The sequence below is a fragment of the Myotis nattereri genome (genome assembly GCF_964212035.1).
Source record: "Myotis nattereri genome assembly, chromosome: 14".
NCBI lineage: Eukaryota > Metazoa > Chordata > Mammalia > Chiroptera > Vespertilionidae > Myotis > Myotis nattereri.
The window spans coordinates 29,730,399-29,754,592 of record NC_138089.1 but is presented as its reverse complement, the minus strand read 5'-3'; the positions used below and the strand labels follow the sequence as shown (position 1 = coordinate 29,754,592).

General features: G+C 44.2%; 2 protein-coding genes across 7 annotated transcripts in view; both read left to right on the top strand.

Annotated features, from left to right (window-relative positions):
- The window catches only part of RASA2 (RAS p21 protein activator 2), a 129,412-nt gene extending 121,748 nt beyond the window's left edge, over positions 1–7,664 (top strand). For 5 of the 6 annotated variants that reach the window (XM_081106125.1, XM_081106124.1, XM_081106123.1 and 2 more), the window contains exons 20-24: positions 938–1,020; positions 1,665–1,873; positions 3,030–3,133; positions 3,489–3,678; positions 5,362–7,664. In XM_081106125.1, coding sequence (XP_080962251.1) covers positions 938–1,020; positions 1,665–1,873; positions 3,030–3,133; positions 3,489–3,678; positions 5,362–5,392 — 617 coding nt within the window. In that variant the 3' untranslated portion in view covers positions 5,393–7,664. Of the gene's footprint in view, positions 1–937; positions 1,021–1,664; positions 1,874–3,029; positions 3,134–3,488; positions 4,386–5,361 lie in introns of those variants that run through there. The other variant, XM_081106126.1, reaches the window with a different exon arrangement.
- Positions 7,665–19,724: 12,060 nt separating this feature from the next.
- The window catches only part of LOC308530160 (uncharacterized protein), a 32,765-nt gene continuing 28,295 nt past the window's right edge, over positions 19,725–24,194 (top strand). Inside the window, exons 1-2 of the mRNA XM_081106634.1 lie at positions 19,725–20,372; positions 23,829–23,897. The gene's annotated coding sequence lies outside the window, so the exon portion shown is untranslated. The remainder of the gene's footprint in view (positions 20,373–23,828; positions 23,898–24,194) is intronic.

Here is a 24,194-nt window from a genome sequence, read left to right as displayed (position 1 = left end):
ATCGATGTGAGAGCAAAACATCTATTGGCTGGCTCCTAAGTGTGCCACCTCTCTTCCCGCTCCCCAGGATTGAGCCTGTAATGTAACCCAGGCTTGTGCTCTGACTGGGAATCAAACCCATAACCTTTCGCTATACAGGATGATGCCAACCCAACTGAGCTACCCCAGCCAGGACTGGAGCTTTTTTAGCAAACTCAAATTTCCAAATTCTTAAATTGGGTTAAAGATTCACTGTACCAAATAAAATTTTTACTTTTGTTCCCTGTATCTCTTAGAGTAAATTTGATAGCTCTAGTCAGCTGACCAGCCAACATGTGATAGTAATAAACAATTTTTCAATGAAAAGTCATTATTTTGAGGGTTACCCCTTAATTATATTGGAAAACCAGAAAAATTTACCTAGATATAGATTCACTGCTCATGTGATAACTCCATGAATGAAAATTAAGCAAGTTTCGAATAGGCCTCTGTCACTAAGTATTTTTTTTAGGTCTCCATTTAATATTACAAACTATTATAACATTTTACCAAATTATATTGAATGTTAAGAAAAGATTTATGAGAATTTGTTCTAATCAACTGAAAAATGCTTTTTGAGTATCATCTCACAGTAAAATAAAAATAATGCTAGATATATAAAAAATAATTATAACATTTTTATTTTCTACATAGAGATCAAATTTATTTCCACATTTTTCCTTGAAAATGTTTTAATTTTATACTGATAAAAAGTAAAGAGGAAGTCACTTTATAGAAAACAATCAAAAGTTATCTGTTCCATAAAATAAAGAATATTTATATGTGTGCAGTTTGGAAATCTGTAGTTACTTATACTCCTACCATCAAGAAGATGAACTGAAACCTTACAGAATTAGCCTCTTAGCGTTATAATTCTCAGGAAATTATTTTAATTTTGTTGTACTTCTTTTCTTTTTAGGGAAAGATGCACTTTACACAATTCCAGTGAAAAACATTCTTGCTGTGGAAAAACTGGAAGATAGTTCTTTCAACAAGAAAAATGTAAGTTACAGAAATAATTAAAGCTTTTTAAAGTGCATATAATTACTTAGTTGAAAATTTTCCAGAGGTTGGTCATTTTAGTGTTTGCCATTAATCATTAATATTTTATAATTGCTGTTTAGAACTGTCTTAAAATTGTTCGTTATTGTTGATGCCTTGTAGAGTCTGCCTAGCCTATTCAGTTAACAGCACTTTTCTCAATATTACCCTATTAAACTTCTCAGCTTGACATTTAAATCTTTAGTGATATATTCTCAACCAATCTGTGCAATCCTATCTTCTGCCATTCAGTACCTACCATTATACTCCAGCCAACCAAGGCGATTTCCTTGTTTTGCTCTATTTCCCACTGCTTTGCCGTTACTTACACTTTTTCTTCCATCTGAAATTCCCTCCCTTTATTCCTATGTATATGATAGTCCGTTCCTTTGGCCATGTGTGGCTTCTAAAAATTATATAGTGATGATCAGTTTAGTATCATGTGACTCAGATTGTCCTTGCTTGAAAAGTAACAGTTCATAAGCTACTTCAGCAACAGTTATCTAGCCAAGCAAACTATATTTCTGTGATATACCTTTTTCTGTTTTGTGCTATGTCTTGGTTTTTAGACTGTCACTAACTTTTTATCTTAATTGCCTATAAAGATGTTCCAAGTAATTCATACGGAGAAACCACTCTACGTCCAGGCAAATAATTGTGTAGAAGCTAATGAATGGATAGACGTACTCTGCAGGGTGAGCCGGTGCAATCAGAACAGGCTCAGCTCTTACCATCCCTCTGCATATCTCAATGGCAGCTGGCTCTGCTGTCAGGAGACCAGTGAAAGTGCTCTCGGCTGCAAGCCATGTACTGCGTAAGTTTCTTTCCGATTGAAAAAGCAGTGTTTCATATGTGGTCTCTATGCAATGGAATATTTCCAGCCATAAAATGAGATGACGTACTTTCATATGCTACAACACACGTGAGCCTTGGAAATATGCTAATAAATGAAGGAAGCCAGACAAGAAGACCATATACCTTACAATAATATTTATGTAGTGTCCAGAATAGGTTAGTTCATAGAGACAGAAAGTAGATTAGCAGGACATAGGGTGGGAGGGCAGGAGGGATGGAGAGTGCTAATGGGTAAAGTGTTTCTTTTTAGAGTGATAGAAATGTTCTCAAATTAATAGTGGCTGGCACAAGTCAGAAAAAAGGGCAACATAAACTTGAGCCAAGATTATCAAGGAAGAAGGGCTAAGCATTCTCTCTCTCTTTTTTTTTAAATATATCCCATTGACTCCTCACAGAGAGGAAGGGAGAGGGATAGAGAGTTAGAAACATCAATGAGAGAGAAGCATCAATCAACTGCCTCCTGCACACCTCCTACTGGGGATGTGCCCGCAACCAAGGTACATGCCCTTGACCGGAATCAAACCCGGGACTCCTCAGTCCCCAGGCCGACACTCTATCCAGTGAGCCAAACCGGCCAGGGCAAGCATTCTCTTTTTTAAAATTTTATGTTTTTATTGATTTTAGAGAGAGGAAGGGGGAGAGGGAGAGAGAGATAGAAATATCAATGATGAGAATCATTGATCAGCTGCCTCCTGCATGCCCCCCACCAGAGGTAAAGACTGCAAACCAGGCATGTGCCCTGACCGGGAATCGAACCATGACCCCCTGGTTCATAGGTCAGTGCTCAGCCACTGAGCCACACTGGCTGGGCTAAGCACTCCCTTTTATGATTGTATAGAACAGCTATTGAATGAAGAAATAACGTGTTACTATTGAGATGAAGCATAGGTTATGAAAAGGATTTCACTTTTAAATTCCTCTTCTTTTGATTTGAGTTGCATAATAACCAAGCCTCTGTTGGCCCTGTTTAATTTAATTACCAAATGTGACTAGATTTCTTAGGTTCCTTCTACAAAATTCTGTGGTTTTGTTTTTTAGTCTCAAACTGTCAAAAATGTTTGGCATGTTAACAAAGTGAAATTTTCTCAATGTCTTTAATTTCATTTTTACCATAGAGGTGTCCCTGCAGACATCCAGATAGATATTGATGAAGACAGAGAAACAGAAAGAATTTATTCCCTTTTTACCCTCAGTTTACTTAAGCTACAGAAAATGGAAGGTAATGTATGATTAAAATATTTTTATTTAACCATGTTCCTTAATTACCAGTTCCTGAAGTATTGCTTTGGCATTATCTTAAAGTTGAAAATAATCATATTTACCAAAATGTTACTTATGTGACAGTTGACAAACTGTCAAAGGGGGGAGAATTTCTCATAGATTTTCATGAAGTAAAAATGCTATTTTTGCATAAATGTGAGGATCATAATTAATAAAATGAATGTATTTTGGTTATCTGTGCATTCCCAGGGGAAATCTCCCCAGCTTGAGACACTGGAAAAGTTCTTATTTCTACTACTAATTACATTTATGGGACATAGTTGTCTGATCAGAGATTTTGCTGCTCCTTGTAGAGGCTTGTGGAACTATAGCAGTGTATCAAGGACCACAGAAAGAGCCTGATGATTATTCTAACTTTGTAATCGAGGATTCTGTAACAACCTTTAAGACAATTCAGCAAATAAAAAGCATCATAGAGAAGCTAGATGAACCTCATGAAAAGTATAGGAAGAAAAGATCAAGTAGTGCAAAATATGGGAGCAAGTAAGTATTTTTAAGGTACTTTTTAAACATAGTTTGAGATTGCTCTGTACTCACACCTGAAATGCAGGCCTCCTACCTTCATTATTCAAGACCCAGCTCAGAACCTTCCTCTTGTGTGAGAATCTCCCTGGCCAGTGATCTTTGTGTTTTCAGTTCTGGTATCATCTCCTCATGTTGGTGCTGTACATCATCTCTACTTTTAATGTTATATCCCAACGTCATCCATTAAATTGAATACCCGGTAGCCTGTTATTCGTTTTGTTTTTACTGACCCTCTTCCTCCTTAGTATCTCCCACAGTGCCTTATACATACTACGTACCAAAAAAAAAAAAAAAAAAAGTGATGTCCAAGTGCTAGAGTACTTTATAGTAGATTTTCGAGTCCATCTCAGCTGTAGATGGATACTACAGTGGATAACAACACAGCTAACATTTATTAGGAGCTTATTCTAGCACCAGGTACTGTGTCCAGTACTTTAGATCAGATCACTTAGATTATTTTTAGCATCAAGTAACAGAAAATCCCAGTTGAAGTCCTAACCAATAAGAAATCTTTTAATCTCACAAATTGAGTCCTAATTTCTACAGTTGTTTAGCTCACCAGCTCAGCGCTCTCATCAAAGTCCATCCAGCCACTCAGCCTCCTCAACAGGTGATTTCTGTCCTCGGCTGTCCCCTCGTGCTCACAGATGGGCTACAATAGTTCAGAGCCTCACATTTTTATATAATAGTGTCCAGAGGTAGAAGGAGCTGTTTTATCCTCACTGAGAGAAAAGAACCTTATCTAATGGTAACTCCAGTTGCCCCTAGGCTGCAGGACTGTCCCGGACTAGCACTAGAATCTTTTTCCTGTTTACACAGAAGTCAATAGGGAGGGGACAGTCCTTAGACCAGCAAGTAAGTGTGTGCCACAAGGTACACTCTCTCATTGATCCTCACGTCAGCCAACATTGTTACATTCCCATTTTCAGCTAGAGTCACTGAGGCTCAGGCAAGAGAAGCGCCTTGCCCAACGTCACACAGCTGATGTGTGAGGGGACTTTGAATCCAGGCCCCATCACTTTAGGTGTGTGTGTTTTAAATTATGCAGATTAATAATTATTTTTGTGCTTTTTGAGCAATAAAAATCAGTTTGACAGGTATAAATGTTTATGTTCTCCCTGGATCGAAGGCTCAGTATATTGTAAACATCCTAATCCTGTCTCTTCTACATTAGTGTAGTCGGTTCTCTTCCCACAGTACCATACGGTTTTGGAGCCCCAGGAAGTTTCCCTATGAGCCCTAGCCAGTGTTGGCCATCCTTACGTAGTAGGTCCTCCTTGTACACACACACTGTGCCCCTCTCCAGCTTTATTTTTCTCGATCAAGAAATACCATTCCCTCTTGTACTAAATATTTTACTTGTTTGTTTTATTTTCCTTATCCCATAATGTAAGCTCCAGGAGGACAAAAGGTTTGGTCTATTCTCTTCACTGTTGTAGCTGTAGCTTCTGAAATAGTGCCTGACATTTAATAGGTGGTTAGGTGGTCAGCAAATACTTGCTGAGTTAATGAAATAAGACTTGGCATGAGAGATTACCAAGGGAAAATTATAAATACTTAATAGATACTATGCGGTGTGTGTCACTTTTTAAAATGTTATATTTTTTAACTTTTGAAAAAATATTTTCTCTTTTTTTCTAGGGAAAATCCAATTGGTGGGAAAGCATCCTAGAGTTTGACCAATTGATTCAGAACTGGAAAATATTTTTGTTGGAGTTTTTCAATTCATCATATGTTTTGTTTATAGTATTTAAGAATGAACATTGGCTTCAGTGTCATCTGCATTCACTTTGTATTTAATATTTAATAATTGGAATTAACTGTTTGGGAATCCCATATTGATGTATTGCTATAGAATTTGAAATCCAAGATTCCCTTCATATCTGTGTGTCGAAAGCCATGTTTCTGCAACTTTTTTAAAATAGAAAGAATCTTCCTAAAGAAGCTTTGTAACAAAAGGAGAACTCCTCCGTACCATCTCTTTTTGTAACACACTCTGTGTTCTGTGGACTTTTCACTACCATTAGTGCCTGCTCTATACTGCCAACATTGTGTTGTTTTTCTAGAAAATCCCAGCCCATAAGTCAGAGCTTTCCATTTATTTAGTTCACCTACCCTCTGCCTCCAAAAAAAAAAGAAAAAAATACAAGATTTTTCTTTGGTCCATTAGTCATTACAGATTACATTAAGAGCAGTGACCGAAACTTTAGAAAACTGCCTGATTAAAGATGTAAACAGAACTCAGATAGGAGGAACCAGGGAACATGCACTGTTGGGTGCATCTTGTTTACATTTGGGATGAATGGTGGCAAATGAAATAAAATAAGACCACTAAATTTTTTTCATTGTTTTAAATATCAGGTACTCATTTTCTTGATTTGAGAGTTCAGGTTAACATGACTTCTAAGGACATTTCTTCTGAAAAAGGAGAGAGTAAACAGTGAACGAAGGTGGTGGGAAAATCACTCGACTTCACCTGCTATTCCATGTTGTGTTATATAAGGGCCACCATCGGGACGCCCTCTCCTAGTGTGACTGTTACCAAGTTGAGAGCCAACTCCAGAACAGTCGCCCAGCGCACTTTAATAATCTGGGCTCCCAGCCCCAGATTATGCTTTAGATACTCCGTGGTATCTAATCCTTATGATCAGTTCAATGATCGGTGTTTAAGTCTAGAAATAGTGCTTTCCTGAAAATGTTTATATTTCATTGCTATTTCCTTATTGCCTGCTAGCCAAATGGAATTTGGGCAAGCAACTGTTTGAATCCTGTTTTATCCTAATAATTTACTTTTATCCTAAAAACCGTAACTGTAAATAAGCAATCGAAGCAAGTTGCCAACTTGAAGTCAAGAGGGACATACTTTGCTTCATCAGTATTAAAAACCACGGTACTTTTATTTTGTCTTTTTAAACTTAAACATTTTCTAAATGTGGTACTTTGAACCTTGGAGTATTTACACGTTTCGGTTTAAAACTGTGACTTATTAATGTAAGTCTGGCTAGTAGTGCTTTTTTGTTTGGCTCCCCAAGGCCTCATTCCTCTGCCGTTACCTATGAATACTTTGATTTTTACTACTTGATCTGCTTTCTCTGCCTTTTCCACACTTGAAAACATATATGGCAGCTCACTTCACCCTAAAAACCTGGAAACCCCAAGAAGGAAAGAAAAAAAACGATACAGACTACTCTTGCCATAAACGCCAGTTCTGGTTCTTAGATTAGCCACTTCCACCAGTTGAAATTGAGGTGATCTCTTACTTGTTTTGTTGTTATTGTTTGTTTTGTTTTTTGTTCAACTTTGTGTTTTAATATTCATTTAATAAGATGATGGGCAATAGCAAAGTTTTCACTCCCAGGAATATAATTTATCAAATTGAATGATTTTATTTGCCAAAGAAATATGTTTATAATATAACAGGTAATGGTTAAGTGTCAAATGAGGCTTTCCTTATTATTCAAAAAAATGACAAATGCTGTGGCTTTTGTCTCTGATTTTGAAGCCTAATTTCATGCATTTATCAGAAAGGCTCATTCATACCAGGTTTTAGAAAACAGATTGTTTTAAACGTAAAAGCACCTTTAATTTGTTCTAACGGTACATACTGTAAAGACAGAATGCAGCAGAGCTTTTCAGGTGTGCTTGCTGATGTGAAAAATACAGGACTTATTCTCCAGTTAAACTACCAGCCTTGATTGATATTATTTGCTTCCATTTTTATAACTTGGAAATTAATATGTTGCTAGTAAATATCGGTTTTTACAGTGTCCAGTTTTAAAATGTAAGTTATCAAAACTTAATGTAGTGCATTTGTGTAACCATATTGTATTATTGAGAATGTATTTTTATTTAAATTTTATTTTCTTATCAAGAGTATTATAAAAATTAAAAACTTTTGTAACTGTTGCTTGGAAATAACTCAAATAAATTACAAGAAGCCCGTCTATTCTTTGTGAGACCTTACTTTCTTACCGATTTAGGAATTCTTGTTTAAAATTATTGTACCTGGCTTATTAGTAAGGGAATGACAGAAGTGAGGAATCCTCAGTTACAAAAAAAAACGAAGCAGTTTGGAAAGGGCTCTGTGTTCTTACATGTAACCAGGCTGATGTTTGATGGACTCTGGTCATTTCTTGTTATTCATTCAACAGACTTGTTTTGAGGGCCTACCGTGTGCCGTGCAGGGCCCTGTCGTTCCTCGGAGCCATGCACGCCTGGTGTTGAGGAATATATTTTACTCCTGTCTGGGTAAATAGTTTAGAGCTGAGTGTTCAGCCTATGTTAGACTTTTTGAAGAATCTCACATTCTGCTCTTCTCAGAAAGGTCGACACCATAGTGTCTGGTGATTCAGGTGCCGCACCGACTCTGCAGGTGAGCCTGCACCGGAGCTCGACTTCCAGTGCGCCCTTCTGAGTGTTGGGATTCGATCACGTCGTGCCGTTTTGCTGATTTGTCTAGAGAACACAGAGTGACAGCCCCAAACGCCGGTCAGTCAATATCTTGTACCCCCAAGGAGAGGGGCAAGAATCCTTCCCAGTAGAACCTCAGTAGCCCTCTGAGTATCTCTAAATCAATCTTCATAAAACAGCCCGCATGACTCCAGAAGAGGTTAGGGTTAACAAGGAGGAAGGAATAAGGTTCTGAATCTCTAAGGATCTTATTTGTATTGAAATACCAGATCCCAGCTCAGACTGGCCCGTGTTATTAGAATAACACTTGTCAGAAATATTAAAGAATTGGGGTTCCACTCCACAATGTAAATAAGCTATTTCTTTGAAGAGAAAGGGGGTCATACTTTACTAGTAGTTGGGTTTCCTTTTCCAAATTGCGTGATTCCAAAATGAGAGAACTGAGGCTAAGCAGGGTCCCTTTCTGTGTGCACAGAGCCTGGCACTGCTGTGTTCTGGTCTCCGCTGTTTCTCTTCTACTCTAGGCCAGTGGCCAGTGCTGACCCTTCAGAGAATAACCTGTCTGGGCAGACATGACATGCTTCAAAGTAAACTGACCCATCTTCAGAGAGTTGGTTTCTCATACACATTCTCACCTGAGGTTCGGTTTTATCTGGCCAAAAGGTTCATTCTTTAGCATGTCATTTTGCATTTGACTTCTTAGTTTGGTGACACCACTTTGCTACCATTTTTTAAGCTTATGCCTCTATTTTATATTCACAGCAGAGAAGGTGTAACCCAAGCATGTCAAACTCGCAGCCCACAGGCCATATGTGGCCCACAGCGAATATTTTTGCGGCCCAGCCAATATAACGGTTTGTAAGAAATGTTTTAATAACAATTTCGTAACTTAATTTTTACAATATCCTGTTACACATAATTATTAATAATGAACTGCAACATTCGCTAATGACTGATTACTGTAATTGTGTTGCATTCATTTCCCTTATGTGCCTTATGGGCAGGCACACCATTTCTCTCCACTAATACTAGCAGCGAATATTTTAGCAGCCGATTGCCATGTCATTAGTCTTTGACTGACTTGTTTGGTGTGCATAGCAGGAAATATTTCACTTTGGGAGAACAAGAAAAATAGGTTAATTTGCATTATGCTTATTCATTTGTGCAGTTATTCACTTTCTGGTGATGTTCAAGAAAAAATATTTTTATTAAAATGTATTATTTTATGTTAATGATTACTTTTGTATTCAGCATGTCTCTATCGAAATCTACATTTCTATGAAAATTAAGCTTTTGCTTTTTTTTGTGGCCCACATAAACTTAAACCTTGTTTATTTGGCCCGTGTTAGCCTTTGAGTTTAACATGCTTGCTGTGTGTAACCTGTTTAATTACTAAAGTCCTATTACAATTTGTTTAGTTTTTTGCCTGTGTTTCAGATCCTCTTTGTTCCATACTATCAAAACGTTTGTACTTTCTTTGTATTGATCTACTTTTGACGTGGAATTCAGTCTTAGATACAAAGAATTCTTTTATCAGGAGTGAACAATATTAAATGTTTTCCAAATTTAACATACTCAATTCCTCCCAGAACTGAGAAGGCTACACTGCCTGCACTGTCTTTAAAAAAAGAAAAAAGCCTGGTCTTCTGGCTTGGTTAGTTGGAGCATCATCCCGTCAGGGCACTTGCAGGTTCCGTCCCCGGTGGGGGCACGTACGGGAGCAACTGATCGATGCTTCTCTCTCACATCAATGTTTCTTTCACACACTCTCTCCCTTCCTTTCTAAAATCAATTTAAAAAAACATACACATATCCTTGGGTGTGGATTTTTTTAAAAAGGAAAAATACCCACCATTTTAGACAGATTCTCAGTGCAGGATGGGTAAGAGACCCCTGGAGAGGCATATCAGAATCTCCTGAGGAGATGGCGGGCTCAGGGGTGGGAAGGTATACAGTTTAAGAAGTCATAGTCCATATTACGATTTTACACTTAAAAATTCAAACCAACACCTAATTTTGTAATTCAAACAACAAAAAAGCTCAACACAATCTTGACTCATGCAAATGTATACGTGAAACCTTAATTTTTACCTGGAGGCCTTTTCCAGTAGGGAGCCTGGGATATTTGTATTATTGTGGGACCGTTGTTTTTAAAGTTTGGGAAATACCCACTCCAAGTCTCAGTCCTAAACTTGACACCAAATTGTGTGTCAGTCATAAGCATACAGCCCAAATCACTGAGGCTGGTTATACTAGTATTCTGGGGGGAGAAGGGAAACTACGTGAACAAGTATTGTGTCAGATGGTATTGAGTACAGTGGAGCAAAGCTAAGCAGGGAAAGGAGCGTGGATGTGCTGCATACGGGACTAGAAGAGGTGGGGATGGAATTTTAAACTAGGTGGTTAGGGAAGGCCTCACTAGTAAGGAGATATCTGAACCAAGATCTGAAGAAGTGAGGAAAGGGAGTCATAAGGATTTGTAGAGGAAACTCTTTTAAAGCAGAAGAAAAGCGTATGGTGTGCTCAAAACAGCACGATGTGTGTGGCCAGATAGGAGATTGAGGTGAGGGTTTTGAGCAGTAGAGTGACAAGATCCACTTACCTTCTGGGTTGCTCTGCCTGCTCTGGGAGAAGTCTCAGAGGGCATAGGAGGACGAGTGAGACCGGGTGGGCTGGCATCCGGACGGGGTGAGAGCAGTGGCTGGTCCTGGGTGATTGCACAGCGGGAGATGAGGCCAGTGAGACTCTGGTTATGTTTGATGGTAGAACCAACAGGACTCGTTGACAGATGGAATGTGGGAGAAGGAAAGTCGAGGAAGATCCAGTGGCCCAAGCAACTAGAAGAAAGGAGGGCACAGCGCGATGAGGGAGGCGTGTGCCCATGTTGGTGACTTCCGGAGACCAGGCCCATCTAAATCCCAGAGTAAGTACCAGCACATCCTTCATCTAGTTTTACACATTTCTCATCTCTCCTTTACTAGATTGTAAATGGCTCCAGGGGCAGGAAGGGACTTTATTATACCCAGAGCCCCTGGCCCTTAGATGAGGAAGACGGTCCTGTTCAATGAATTAATGACATACTGCGGCTAATGGAGGAGAAGCAAGGCCTTGGCTGAAAGTCCCGACTCCACTAGAAATTACCTTTATGATCTTGGTCAGGTAACCCCTTTGGGTTTTGGTTTCCCTGTCTTCAAGAACAAGATATTGGGCCCTTGCTCTTCACTAAGCACTCTGCTGAGCCCAGGAGCCCTGGGATGCTGCTCTCCACTTGCTCATGGTCAAGCTGGAGACTGGACCAGAGTGACCTGAGGGTTCTTCTACGACTTCAAGACCCAGGCCATTCATAGGGTCCCTCCCACTCACCCTCCGCCCCAGTTCTGTGTGTAGATAATTCAGTTCCTTCAAGGGGCCCTCCCTGGCAAGGGGCCCTCCCTGGCAGAATGCTCCCAGCTCTCCTCCGCAGCTCCACAACTCTGGACTAGTTTAGAAGCACTGACCCAGTCAGGCCCTGTACAATCGTATTCTCCTCCTCCTCCTGCAATCCTTAGGGGAATCAATAGACTCCTGGTCATTAATGAAACAATGAAACAGCCTGCTGTGGGAAAAGAGCCCAGCACCCATTCTGCCAAGGTGGTGGTAAATTAATTGAGCAAGGAGGTGACTCTAATGCTGTGGTGGTCTGCAAAAAAACACAATCTGTAAATGTCTCAAGGATATGAAATCAAATGCTAAGGACCACCAGTCACAGCCAAGTAGGCTGTAAGATCTAGCCACCCAATTTCCGTCCTTTACTTCTGCGCCTTCTCTGTATGTCTCCCTGGCTTGTGTGGGCGAAGAGCTCCTACTCACTCTGGCTTGACACTGCCTGGCTGATTTTTGCTTAAATCAACTCTCCAATGTGTTTATATGCCTCCGTTTACCCTTTAACAGTTCATAGACAAAAAGCTGCCTTAAAACAGCAAAGCTGGCACTGACCTGTGAAGGTGATTTTTATTTGGACTCTGATAAGGAGTTGAAGGGACTGACAGCACACTCTAATGTCACAGAGGACGTTTGGGGTGATCATTGGCCCTTTCAGTGACCAAAGGAGATGAGGCACAGATTCGGGCACTTCCCCTCCTCACACTGGCTTTGTTTCTTACAGGAAGCCCCTCGTTACTTATGGGGAACATGCAGGAGAATAAAACTGTTAACGTGACCGAAGGAGGAACACACCAGGCAAAAAGTGGTAAAGAATTTTAACTTTATTAGGTCACCTGGAAAACCAGGTGGGCTGAGCCCCAAAATGGCGCCAGCACCCAGGGACAGGAGTCAGGGGTTTTAAAGGGACTCTAGGTGGGCTTTCCTGGCAGGGAATCCTCTGGGCGGGTCCAGATCCTGGGAAGGTCTGGAGGGGAAGGATAATGGTCTTAGCAAATGGAATGTGGCCTAAGCAAAAGGGAATGTTGGTTGTGAAGTGGCCTAAAGGTCAGTTCCCAGGGGAGGAAGGGATATCGATTCAGTTATCTGATCAAACCTAACAGGGTAGTGTGTGCATGTGTGTGCATGCGTGTGTGTGTGTGTGTTAGTTTAAAACAGCTAAAAATGCTAGATTTGTAGCAAGAAACATTTGTAGCAAGAAAATGAAGCAAATCATTCAATCTCTAACTTTCACAATGAATTGCCCTATCTATATCTTGGAAATTTTGATACCTTTTATTTTACTTAAGTGCTTACGGAAATAAAGAGACTTATTCAGTTAAGAGCTTGAAATGCTTAAACCCAATCACTGTTTGAAAGTATTTTATCCACATGTTGCAAAATATGTGAAAACCTTTACACACTGTCCACTAAAATGTGGTAGGGAAGTAATCTTATAACCTGCGTGTCTTAAGTCCTATACAGCAGTATTTGTAAAAGTGCCCAAATTCAGGTAACTTGTTCAGCCATCCTAGCCAAGGCGGGTGGGGAGCGCAGTGGGATTCAAGTGTCCACTAGAGTTGAAGGGTGTTTTCTCAAACCCAGGCCCCGTTTTCCTGAAGTTTCCTGCAATTCCAGTTCAACCAGCTGCACCAGGTGGGGTGAGGAGCGCTTTTCCTGTAGCAGCCTCTCCACTGGAGCCTTTGCTTGTCATCTTAAGATGACAGGAGGCCTATCTCAGCCTCAGACTCGGCTACCCCTTTATGGCGGAGCCCCCGGAGGGCCACACAGGTAGGCTACTGCCGCCCTTACTGCCGCGCCCTGTGCTGCACTCATGCACACAGATGTTCTAAGTAAGTGCCGTTGTGGGGAGGGAGGAACATTTCTCTATCCTCGGGGTCCTTTGAGCTGGTCTAATCAAATAGGCATGAGGCAGATGAGCAGGAGAGAATGCCCAAATTTAATTACATGTGTATGTATGGAACCCTGCATACATAGGAGGCCAGAGACCCCACGTACATGAGCGGTTCAGAGATGGAGAGGGAAGCTGAGGTACAGAAGACATTCTGAGCTCTAGGGAGGTTAGGCACCTTGGGGCTTCAAAGGGTCAAGCAGAGAGAGCACCTGTTCAGTAATTACTGGAGAGATCTCCTACGTGGGCTCCGCTCCTAATTTGCATTCTTCTGGCTAAGGGGGTAGAGAGTAGGGGAAGCAGAAGTTTCTTGTGAGCCCACGGAGTCTCAGTTGCCTTAAGCTCAAAATAATCTGCTTACGGCTAGGGCACATCTTGGGGCAGCTTGTTCTGAACCTCTACATGATCATTATTACTATGAGGCCACCCATTCTCAAGAGATGAGCCCAAAACACTGGGGTGCCTCCAGCCCTGCGACAGCAACTCAACCTGGGGGTTCTCTCCGACGGGGACCCCACTTTGCTCAGCCAGAGGTAGGGACCTCGTTTTAAAAGATCAGGGCCTCAGGGATGCCAGGTCCTCCTCACCTGGGCTCTGGCTGCGACCTCTCCTCTCTAGGACCTTTGGTCAGTGGTAGGGATAGTCGTGCACGGCATGAGAAGGAGACCCTTAGGGGTGAGCCGTCCATGCAGGAATCTCCACTGTGCTGAGCAGAACCACACTGGCACCATCCAAAGGCCACAGAGAAACTCCTTTCCCGGGAGCTGCTGCTGTCACCAGAAAAGTGCTGGGCCGGAGCGGATCTGCCTCAGGCGGGCGGCCTGCAGTGTGTGGTTCTTGACTCTGTGCAGGAAAGATTTCACAACACGAGTCCAGGTGATTATGAGAGGGTGTTTATTAAAGCTGGGAACAGTGAAACAAGGAGGGGTTTAGGAGAGAAGCAGCAACAGGAGAGAGATGAGGCGGAACTGTTTTGGCTCACTGGGAAGTCAGAGAAAAGGCCTTAGACCAGTGGTTCTCAACCTTGGCTGCACATTAGAATCACCTGGGAATCTTTAAAATCCTGATTTCTGGGCCTCAAAGTTGAGAACCACTGCCTTAGACACAGGTTCAGGGTATTAGGCCGGGACCAGCTACCGCTGCTCTTTGCTCTCCGGGTGGCAAGTCCGTGGGGACCCTTAGCGTTTAGGAGATGCACACCTTTGGGGAAAGAAGGGAGGGGGAGGTGAAGGCGTGCTCCTGGGAGGGAGAGTGGGAGGGAGAGTGTGCCTTGGGCCCTTCATTTTGATGGTTTTTAAAGGCTGGGAGTTTAGAGGCGGTCTTAGGGGAGATCGCGATAGAATATTCATCAGCTTTTCCAGGTGAGTCCTTTCAGGATCCAGGTCTACCAATTGGCCGGTGCCAGGTGCAGGGTCATGAGTCAGCACAGCTGCCTGGTGTGCTGCTCTCCTGGGCCTGGAGTTGAAATGCAGCCGAGGCCTGGATGTTATCTTTATGGAGAAAAGGTCAGGGGGTCTAAACTGCATGAGCAGCAATGTGGGGGGAGGGGGGGCACCTGGGGGCGAGGTCTGGCACCAGCTTTGCCTGTTGCTAGGCACCCGGGGCTTTCCGCCCTGGGGACCTTCTATATCTGGCTGGAAATTGCTCAGCCGGTTTGTTCAGCTATCTGTCCTGGTTTCCCCATTCCTCTTGCCAAGGAATTTTCCTAGCGTCTTGCTCTCTGTGTCACTTCTTCAGCACAGCAAAGGTGACTTTCTGCTGGGTGAACTGGCCTTGACTGAAATACCAGGAGCTGTGCAGGTCACCCAGCAGGAGGGCTGAGGACCAACCTGACACCTCCACACCATCCCCAGGAAGAACTTTGGCCGCAAGTGTGACGGTGGCTCCAGGCCAGGAGGAAATTTCTTACTTTGCAAGCCTTTCCCGTCTGTTTCTTCCTCTTCCTCCCTCAACCCTCTGCCCCTGGACTCTGCCTCTTTAAGCCAGTCCCACTTGCATGGGGGGTCCAACAGTATGTGGTCAACAGGAAAAAAACGATACCTGTGTTAGGTGTGGTTACTATTCCCTGGGTCCTTAAATCTAAGCTCGTGCAAGGGACCACCCACTCTTGTTATCTATTCTTCCCCAGTTGACATAGAATGGATAAAGAATGGTGTCACCCTGGCCAGTGTGCTCAATAGTTAGAGCATCAGCCCATGCACCGAAGGGTCATGAGTTCGATTCTCGGTCAAGGGCATGTACCTGGGTTGCAGGTTCAATCCCCCACCCTAGTCAGGGCATGTGTGGGAAGCAACCAATTGATGTCTCTGTCACATTGATATTTTTCTCTCTCCTCTCCCTCATGCCTTCCACTCCCTCTAAAAAAAAAAAAAAATTCAGTGAAAAAAATATCCTCAGGTGAGAATTAACAACAACAAAGAATGGTGTTGTGTAGATTTGCTGAGGAGAGAGGCTCCAAGGCCCCTTTCTATTCTTCTAACAGAAAAGATGACCTGCCTGGGGTACACCAGAATCAGCTCAACTCAGAGTAGGAAAATGCCCCTCAGTTCCTTCCAGTCCCAGGGCCCTCGCTGTTGAATCTTTTCACATCCCAAGAATGTCATCTGAAAACATCTACCCTTTTTCAATCCCCCTGTCATCTGAGCTTTCCTGACTGGACGGAGTGGTGGGGAAGCACAGACCACCCTTCTGGCCTCACCCGGCTCTGCCTCAATGCACACCTCCACCCCCCTACCCCCGCCCCCTACGCCCGCATTCAGTCCAAGCTGCAGACCTCCGGGTGGAGGGCAGGTTCTGGTGCTAGACACTGGGGTCAAGGTGGACCACAGTTCTGGAAGAGGGAAGGGGGCTGACGGGCACATTTATATTCATTTTATGAGCATTTTCTTAACGTGACCTCACAGCAGTCCTGACACAAAGGGAGACTCTGCTGCCCACAGAGGCCCAGTACCCTTCCCAAGGAGGAGACTGTAACCCCAGACCTGCCCCACTTGGCAGGCCAGTGGGTGGGAGCCAGAGTGTGCAGCTTGGAAAGACTTGAAAGCAGGCCAGGGAGTCCCAGACACAGGGTGCAGCCTCCGGATGGGAGGGGCCCAGAGGGGGCATCAAGGACCGGGGATGGGGAAACTGGATGAGGAAATGGGAAGCAGTGGACAAGGCCCCTGGGAGGTGTGACACCAAACAATCCAGGAATGTGTTCAAATGGGGTCTGCGTGGGCCCGGGGAGGTGGGGTGTGTGTGGAAGATAACCACTGAAAGGAGCTTCAGACGTCACAGCCCGGGGCCCAGGACAGAAGCCAGGGAGCCAGGAGGGCAGCCCGTGGGTGAGCCCTGTGAGGGCCTGAGAGCCGCACAGGGCCTCATTTGCGGGGCCCAAGCCCTCCCCACCTTCATTTCCCCACGCTCTGCTCAGCTCCTCAGGGTGACCCCTGACAAGTGCACTCGTCCCCGGTCCTCCAGGCCCAGGTCTCAGGCTCACTGGACTCACCAACGCGTCACTTGCTCCCAGTGCCTGGTTCTCCGACAGCTTTGCACCCAGCCTGCGGCCACTTCTCAGGCAGCCCACAGACTGGCAGAGTCCTTCTCAGGGAGGAAACAAACCTAGGTACCTTCTGGAAAGTTGTCAGGTACCAGGCAGACTCCTGAGCCCTTGAGCCTTAACCCAGGCCTAGATAACCAGCAAAACGGCCTTTCCTACTCTGACTAATCCCATATTCAGCGCAAACTCCCAGTAGGAGAGGCTCAGGCCTCTGCAGGGAGTCCCCCAGCTGCGAGCTAACATGCCAGGCAGCTTTGGAAAGAAGGAGGAGCATTCGGTTAGTGGTTCTCAAAGTGAGGTCCCAGGACCAGCAGGGGCAACATCACCTGGGAACCTGATGACAAGCAAATGCTCAGGCCCAGCCCAGCCCTCCTGAGTGACAGCTCCGGGGGCGGGGCCCAGCCTGCAGGTCCCTGTGCCTGCCGGGGATTCTGCCAGTCACTCAGGGTGGACAGCCCTGCCTTAGCCCTCAGTGAGCAGGTCTGCAAAGGTCTCCGGGGGCCTTGGATTCTGGGTGTCTCCCCAACACTGCTGAAGAGCAGAAACCAGCCACCAGGTTCCGGGGCAGAAGGTGATTCCTGGAAGCCCTAAACCTCTCTGACTTCCCCTCGATGTTAACACTAGGGGGAGAAGCCCGAAGCTGAATCAAAGTGGCATTGAGCCATCAGAGATTAAAAAAAAAATTAAAGTTCCCAAAATATTATTGTTGGGAGTACTTGGGAAGGCTCTAGTGTGGTGCCTTTTCCACAAATATTATGAGTCACAATAACTATGTTTACCTTCTTTTCCCTTCGGCAAATAAGGAAACATCTGTGGGGGTGCTGATATTTATTTATTTTGGGGTGAGCATCATGATAGTGGAAATATTTTGTACGTGATTATAGAACCCTGGGGCGAAAGCACTGCCCCTGAGGAGGAGGGAGGAGTTAACTGGTAAATCATGTGGACATGCCCTGCCAGGTAAGAAGACCCCAATGTGTCAGTCCTTGTTTTTATTTTTTTATTTTTTTAAATATATTTTATTGATTTTTTACAGAGAGGAAGGGAGAGAGATAGTCAGAAACATCGATGAGAGAGAAACATCGACCAGCCGCCTCCTGCACATCCCCCATCGGGGATGTGCCCGCAACCCAGGTACATGCCCTTGACCGGAATCGAACCTGGGACCTTTCAGTCCGCAGGCCGACGCTCTATCCACTGCGCCAAACCGGTTTCGGCAATCCTTGTTTTTAGGTGACATCACTCCAGGCATCTTGCTTCTCAATAAAAGGCAAGGTCAGGCCAGTGGGAAAGGGAAGGCAGTCCTGGCAGAGGGTGCCTGGCCCAGCAACCTCAAATGTACAGCTTTTTTCTGGGCCTCAGTTTCCCCTGGTTTCTCTGCCTCGTGGGGGAGCTGCAGGCTCAGGCCTCGGATCTGATCTGGAGCCAGGCCCTTGGGAGGGATCCTTACCGGCAGATCCCTTCAGCGGTTGCCCGTAAACCTCCTGCCTCAAAATCCTACTGACCTAAGTGACTTCAAGAGAGAGGACGAGGGGCACCCTCTGTCCTGTGATGACAGAGTACAGAGAACAGCCCTGCTCCAAACCGAACTGGCAAGAGTCTGACCGAAGGCAGGGTGCATCCCGACGCTACGTTCTTGAGAATAAGGCTGGACACGACCAGCATTTGGAGAAAATACTGTTTTTTAACACTGGATTGGGAGAAACAGAAGCATGTATCCACACAAAGACGTACACAGAAGGGTTATAGCAGCTTTACTTGTAAAAAGCCAAGAAATGGAAACAACCCAAATGTCCGCTAGCAGGTGAACGGATCATTGATCCTCGTCTGTCTGTCCATTGGTCTCAACAGTGAACGCTCACTGCCGAGCAGAGGAGCTGAACTACCCACGTGTCCAACAGCAGGTGGCTCTTGGAGTCACTATTCTGAGTGAAAGAAACTGGGCAAAAAAGACTGCCTGCTGTGTGGTTCGTTTGTGTAAAATTCTAGAAAGTGCAAACTAATCCCTAGTGACAGAAAGGAGATCAGAGGTCATCTGTGTGTGTGTGTGTTGGTTCGGGGGGAGGGGGGCATAGGGGCACAAGGAAATATTGGGGGTTCTGACTATGCTCACTCTCTTAATTGTGGCAATGGTTTCAGGAGAGGTTACACAGGTCAAAACTTACCAGATTAAACACGTGAAGATGTTTATTATTATGACATCGGTAATACGTCGGGGAAGTTTTTAAAAATATGGGCTGAGGAAATATGGGTTGGCAATTCTCACTGCTTCTTGGAGAAACGAATCACATTTCTGCTAGAGCCCCTACTTTTCCTGGGGCTGTTTTGTGTGAAGAATTGGAACTGTTTTGTGTGAAGAATTGTTGACACCCAGAAAGAGATAACGGATATTCCAGAGCAAACAATGCATGAGATTGTGAGTTTAGGAACAAGGAATGAAGAACTACAGCTCTTTCATAGTGACAGTGATATTACAAATAGTCAACAAGTTGAGCATTTCTTATCCACAAGGCTCATCATTTTACAATCATTCTCTTACTTAATGCGCACACAGCCTTATTCGTAGACATTACTGGACCCATTTTACAGAACAGGAAACTAAGTCGGGGAAATGAAAAGTAACTTCCCAAGGAGGGGCAGGCAGATCCAGTCAGATTTTAAACTGTAGCCATCTCTGGCTGGTATGACTACAACTGATTTTGGTTTACATTTTTAAAATTTTCACATAGCCTAAGCTTTCTACAATGAACATGTACTATTATTAACCGGGAGTACTTTTATTACGTTAAAATTATTATAACCACTCTAATTTTTTTTATTACAGTTGACATTCAAAATTATTTCATCTTCGTTTCAGGTGTGCAGCTTGGTGGTTAGACAATCCTATAAAGTGATCCCCGATATTTAAAGTACCCACCTCACACCATCCTTAGTTATTACAATATTACAGACTCTATTCCGTCTGCTGTACTTCATATCCACCGAGCATTTATGAACCACCAACTTGTATTCCTTAATCCCTTCACCTTTTGTACCCCGTCCTCCAATCCCCATCCTCTCTGGCAACCCTGTTTGTTTTAGGTCTCGATGGTCTGTTTCAGTTCTGTTTGTTGGTTTCTTTTAGTCTGTAGGTTCCGCGGACAAGTGAAATCACATGGTCATTGCCTTTGTCTGACCTGCAGCGAGCTCACCAGGAGTTCTCAAAGCCAGAGCCCCACGAACCCTGGACCGATATTTCCTGCGGCTGCCCTTCCTCCTCCTCCTCCTCCAGCCCCGCCCGGGCCGCTGCCCCCTGCAGCCTCCCCCTTCCCCGTCCCCTCCCGGGGCTGCCGTCTCCAGGCGCTGGACCGGCGTGGGAAGGCGGACGGGCCAGGATGCAGACAGTGCCCCTGGGTAAGTGCCGAGCGCAGGCCGGGGCAGGCGCCTGCCCCTGAACTGTGCGGCCCCTGGTCAGCTGCTCGGGACAGGGTGGACCTGAGCTCCAGGGAGAGGGTAACACCCACACCTCCCATTCCCACCCCAGGTGCCCAACCAGGTCCCGCCCGAACTTGCCCGGGGCAAAGCACCTGCGCCCCGCAGCAGGCAAATCCCGGCCTCGGGTAGGTAGTCAGGATTCTCTACGAAATGTATTGAAATTGGAGGTGCGTCAAGAGCCCTAGAGAAGGGAGCGGCAAGCAGCCCCTTCTTGCCCTTCCCCTCGACTCCGAGGTGAACCAGCAGTTGTGGGAGGTGGACAAGCAGGGCACCCAGGCGGGCTTTCCTCCCTCTCCCCTCCCCCCCTTCTTCTCCCCTCCCCCTCTCGTTATCCTATCCCCCACCCCCACCCCACCCCCCCACACACACACCGTTCCACCTCCAGGAGGGAGAGTCAGATCAAAAGAAACCCTAGCATAGGTTGGGGCTTCTATTCCTTAAACCTCCGTAAGTATTCATTAATGAATCAGCCAGTCAGTGCTGGCCTTGAGCACCTAGGTAGTTGCGAACCTGGGCCACACATTAAGGAATAGGGAAATGACATCAAGAAATGCTCCTGAGAAAATATTAAGTGAAAAACTCAATATTTAAGAGGGCCTTAATAGACTTTTTATAGAAGGTATGTGTGTATACTCTGTGCTTCTGTAAATGCCCAGAAAAGGCTGGAGAGAAATATTTTATATGGTGGACAGTAATATTGTGGACAGTTCCTGTCTTAGTCTGTTTCAGCCCCCATAACAAAATATCATAGCCTGGGTGGCCTAACCAACAGAAATCTATTTCTCACAGTTCTGGAGACTAGAAATCCAAGATCAAGATGCCAGTAAGATGGGTTTCATTTTGGAGCCTTTTCTCTTGGTGGTCATCTCAACAGCTTGGGGGCGGGAAGAGAAAGAGGGGGTAGGAGTGGAGGGAGAGGGTAAGAGAGAAGGAGGTGAAGGATGGAGAAGAGAGAATAGGCTCTCTGATGTCTCTTTATAAGGGCACTAATCCTAAAATGAGGGCCCCACCCTCATGACCTCACCCAATTCTAATGGCCTCCCACAGGTCCCATCTCCAAACACCACCGAAATGGGGGTTAGGGCTCCAACAGATTAATTTGGGTGGATGCAAACATTCAGTCCATAACTACCTTACAGGTTGTACCTCAGAATGGTTAAGAATTTGGGTTCTGGAGCCAGACTGGCTGCCCCACTTACCAGTGTCTGTCCTTAGGCAAATCCCTTAACCTTGCTATGCCTCAGGTTTCCCACCCATGCATTTCCTATTTCCTACGTGCCTGGCTCTGTTCTGAGCATCTGTCATTCTAACTCATTATTCTTCTTAATGATTCTTGACCATCGTCATCCCCATGTTACTGATGAAAAAGCTTTACATACGTTATTTAATCCTCAAAAATGCCAAAGAGGTAATATTCCCACCCTTTTTACAGATGAAGAAAATTATTTGAGGATGTGAATTTGATTACCCATATTCACGCTGCCAATAATTGACAGACACAGGGTTTAAACAGGTTCCTTTTGACCCAAAGCCTGTCGACCAGCTCCCCACCTGTTTGGTCTCCCAGGATGCCTTGCCAATGTTTGCCAATTGCCTGATGATAGCATCACCTAGGGTGCTTACTAAAAGCAATCCGGGAGTCAGCAGGCCCAGTTCTGTTCTCAGCCAGAGTGACTCCCTCCTTTGCCTTCTGGGGGCTCATTTTTGTTATGTGACAAACAAAAAGCTAGACAAGTGCCCCTGAGACGGCAGATAGGTTTTAGGTAGCTGCCAAGTTTGGTTGCTCTGCAGCAGCTTCCTGGAGCACAGCACTGAGCAGGTTCTGAGGCCACAGCTGGGTGATGGCCGTGGGGAGGGGGCGTAGGGTGAGTAACCGTCCTGGTTGCCCAGTGCTTTCCTAGTGTTAGCGCTCAAAATCCTGGGACAGTAGTTATCTTAACGATGGCTTCCCGGGGTTAGACACTCTGTAAAGTCCCAACCAGAGCTATACTTATGTGATTTTTCCCTTGCCCCAGGTCCCTAGGTGTCTGCATTCTGCTGGATTCATTCTCTCTTAAAATATTTTTCACTATGATGGGGTAATTTGTTATGCAGCAATAGGATACTAATACAAGTGTGATCCAAGTTGCAACTGTGAACTACCCCCATGTAGCTCACATGGCATCTAACAGATGTTGCTATTTTCCCTTGAAAATTTCAAATGTCCCTGGTGATGGAAGGAGACTTGACTTGGGGTAGAACACGCTATACAATATACAGATGATATATTATAGAATTGTGTACCTGAAACCTACATAATTTTATTAACCAGTGTCACCACAATAAATTCAGTGAAAAAAAAAAAAAAAAGAAAGAAAAAGAACATGTCAAATATCCCTGTAAGTTTGCAACACCTCCCAGTACCTTAGTACACAGTCTGGGAGCTGTGGTTCTAAGACACGAAGCATTTCTAGAGATAAAGAGGAATGTTAAAGAATGAGAAAAGGGTAGATTCCCCCAAGAAGATTTACCAGTTCTAAATTTGTAGGCACCTGCCCCGCTGGTGTGGCTCAGTGGTTGAGTGTTGACCTATGAACCAGGAGGTCATGGTTTGATTCCTGGTGGCGGCACATGTCCGGGTTTCAGGCTTGATTTCCAGTAGGGAGCGTGCACGAGGCAATCGATCAATGATTCTCTCTCATCATTGATGTTTCTATACCCCTCTCCCTCTCTCTTCCTCTCTGAAATCAATAAAAATATATTTTAAATTTGTGGGCATCTAATAACAGCTTTAAAATATGTAAAACAAAAATTTATAGAATTAATAGCAGAAATAGACATTCACATTTATATACCTCTCTCAATAAGTGATAGAATAAGTGTGCATAAAATTCTCTAAAGATAAATGTGATAGGAGACCATTGTAGAGATTTAAGCAGGAGAATCACATGATCTGATTTACATTTGAAAAACATAATTCTGGCAGCTGGAGAACAGACCTGAGGTTCAGGTGGAAAAATGATGGTAGAGGTAGCAAAGAAGTGGTATTCTTTTTGATGTCTGCTTTTCCGAACAGCCCCTGTCTCCTTCCAGTTTCTTTTGGGATGGTTGGGACAATCTGTAGCTGGAAATTTCCCATTTGGTGAAACTCTAATAATTCCCGTAAACCTTTGTCCCTGTGAACCCCGTTCATAGACTCAACCATTACTTTAAGTTACCACATGGAGGGTAATTTAAAGGACAGAATCAGGACTGATAGGGTAACTTCCTGGGCCAGCAGAATAATAATAACACCAGTGATAACAATGAAGTTTACTGAGCGCTTCCACTATGTGCCAGATGTTGTGCTTTATAATCTCACTTAATCCTCATGACAACCAAAAATCTGTCTTACAGATGGTGAAATAGAGGCTTGAAGAGGCTTCATAAAGTATCTGAGGCCACCCAGTGAGTCAAGTGGTGAAGGTAAGACTAAAATCCAGGTCTGCTTCCCTCCAAAGCCTATGTCCTTAACCACTATGATACTGCCTGACAAGCATTATGTCCATAAAGAGAATTGTGCCAATTTTAAATAAATATATCCTTGGTAACATTTAGTACCCACTGTTCATATTAATTGTGTCCCTTTATAAGTGGGTTCCATGAGTACTGCCCTCGTTTTAAAAGGAAGAACATGGATCCATGAATATAGAAATTGGAAATGGGAAAATTCCACTTGACTGTCTCTGTCTTGATTCCCTACTCCCATTGTAAGACAAATGA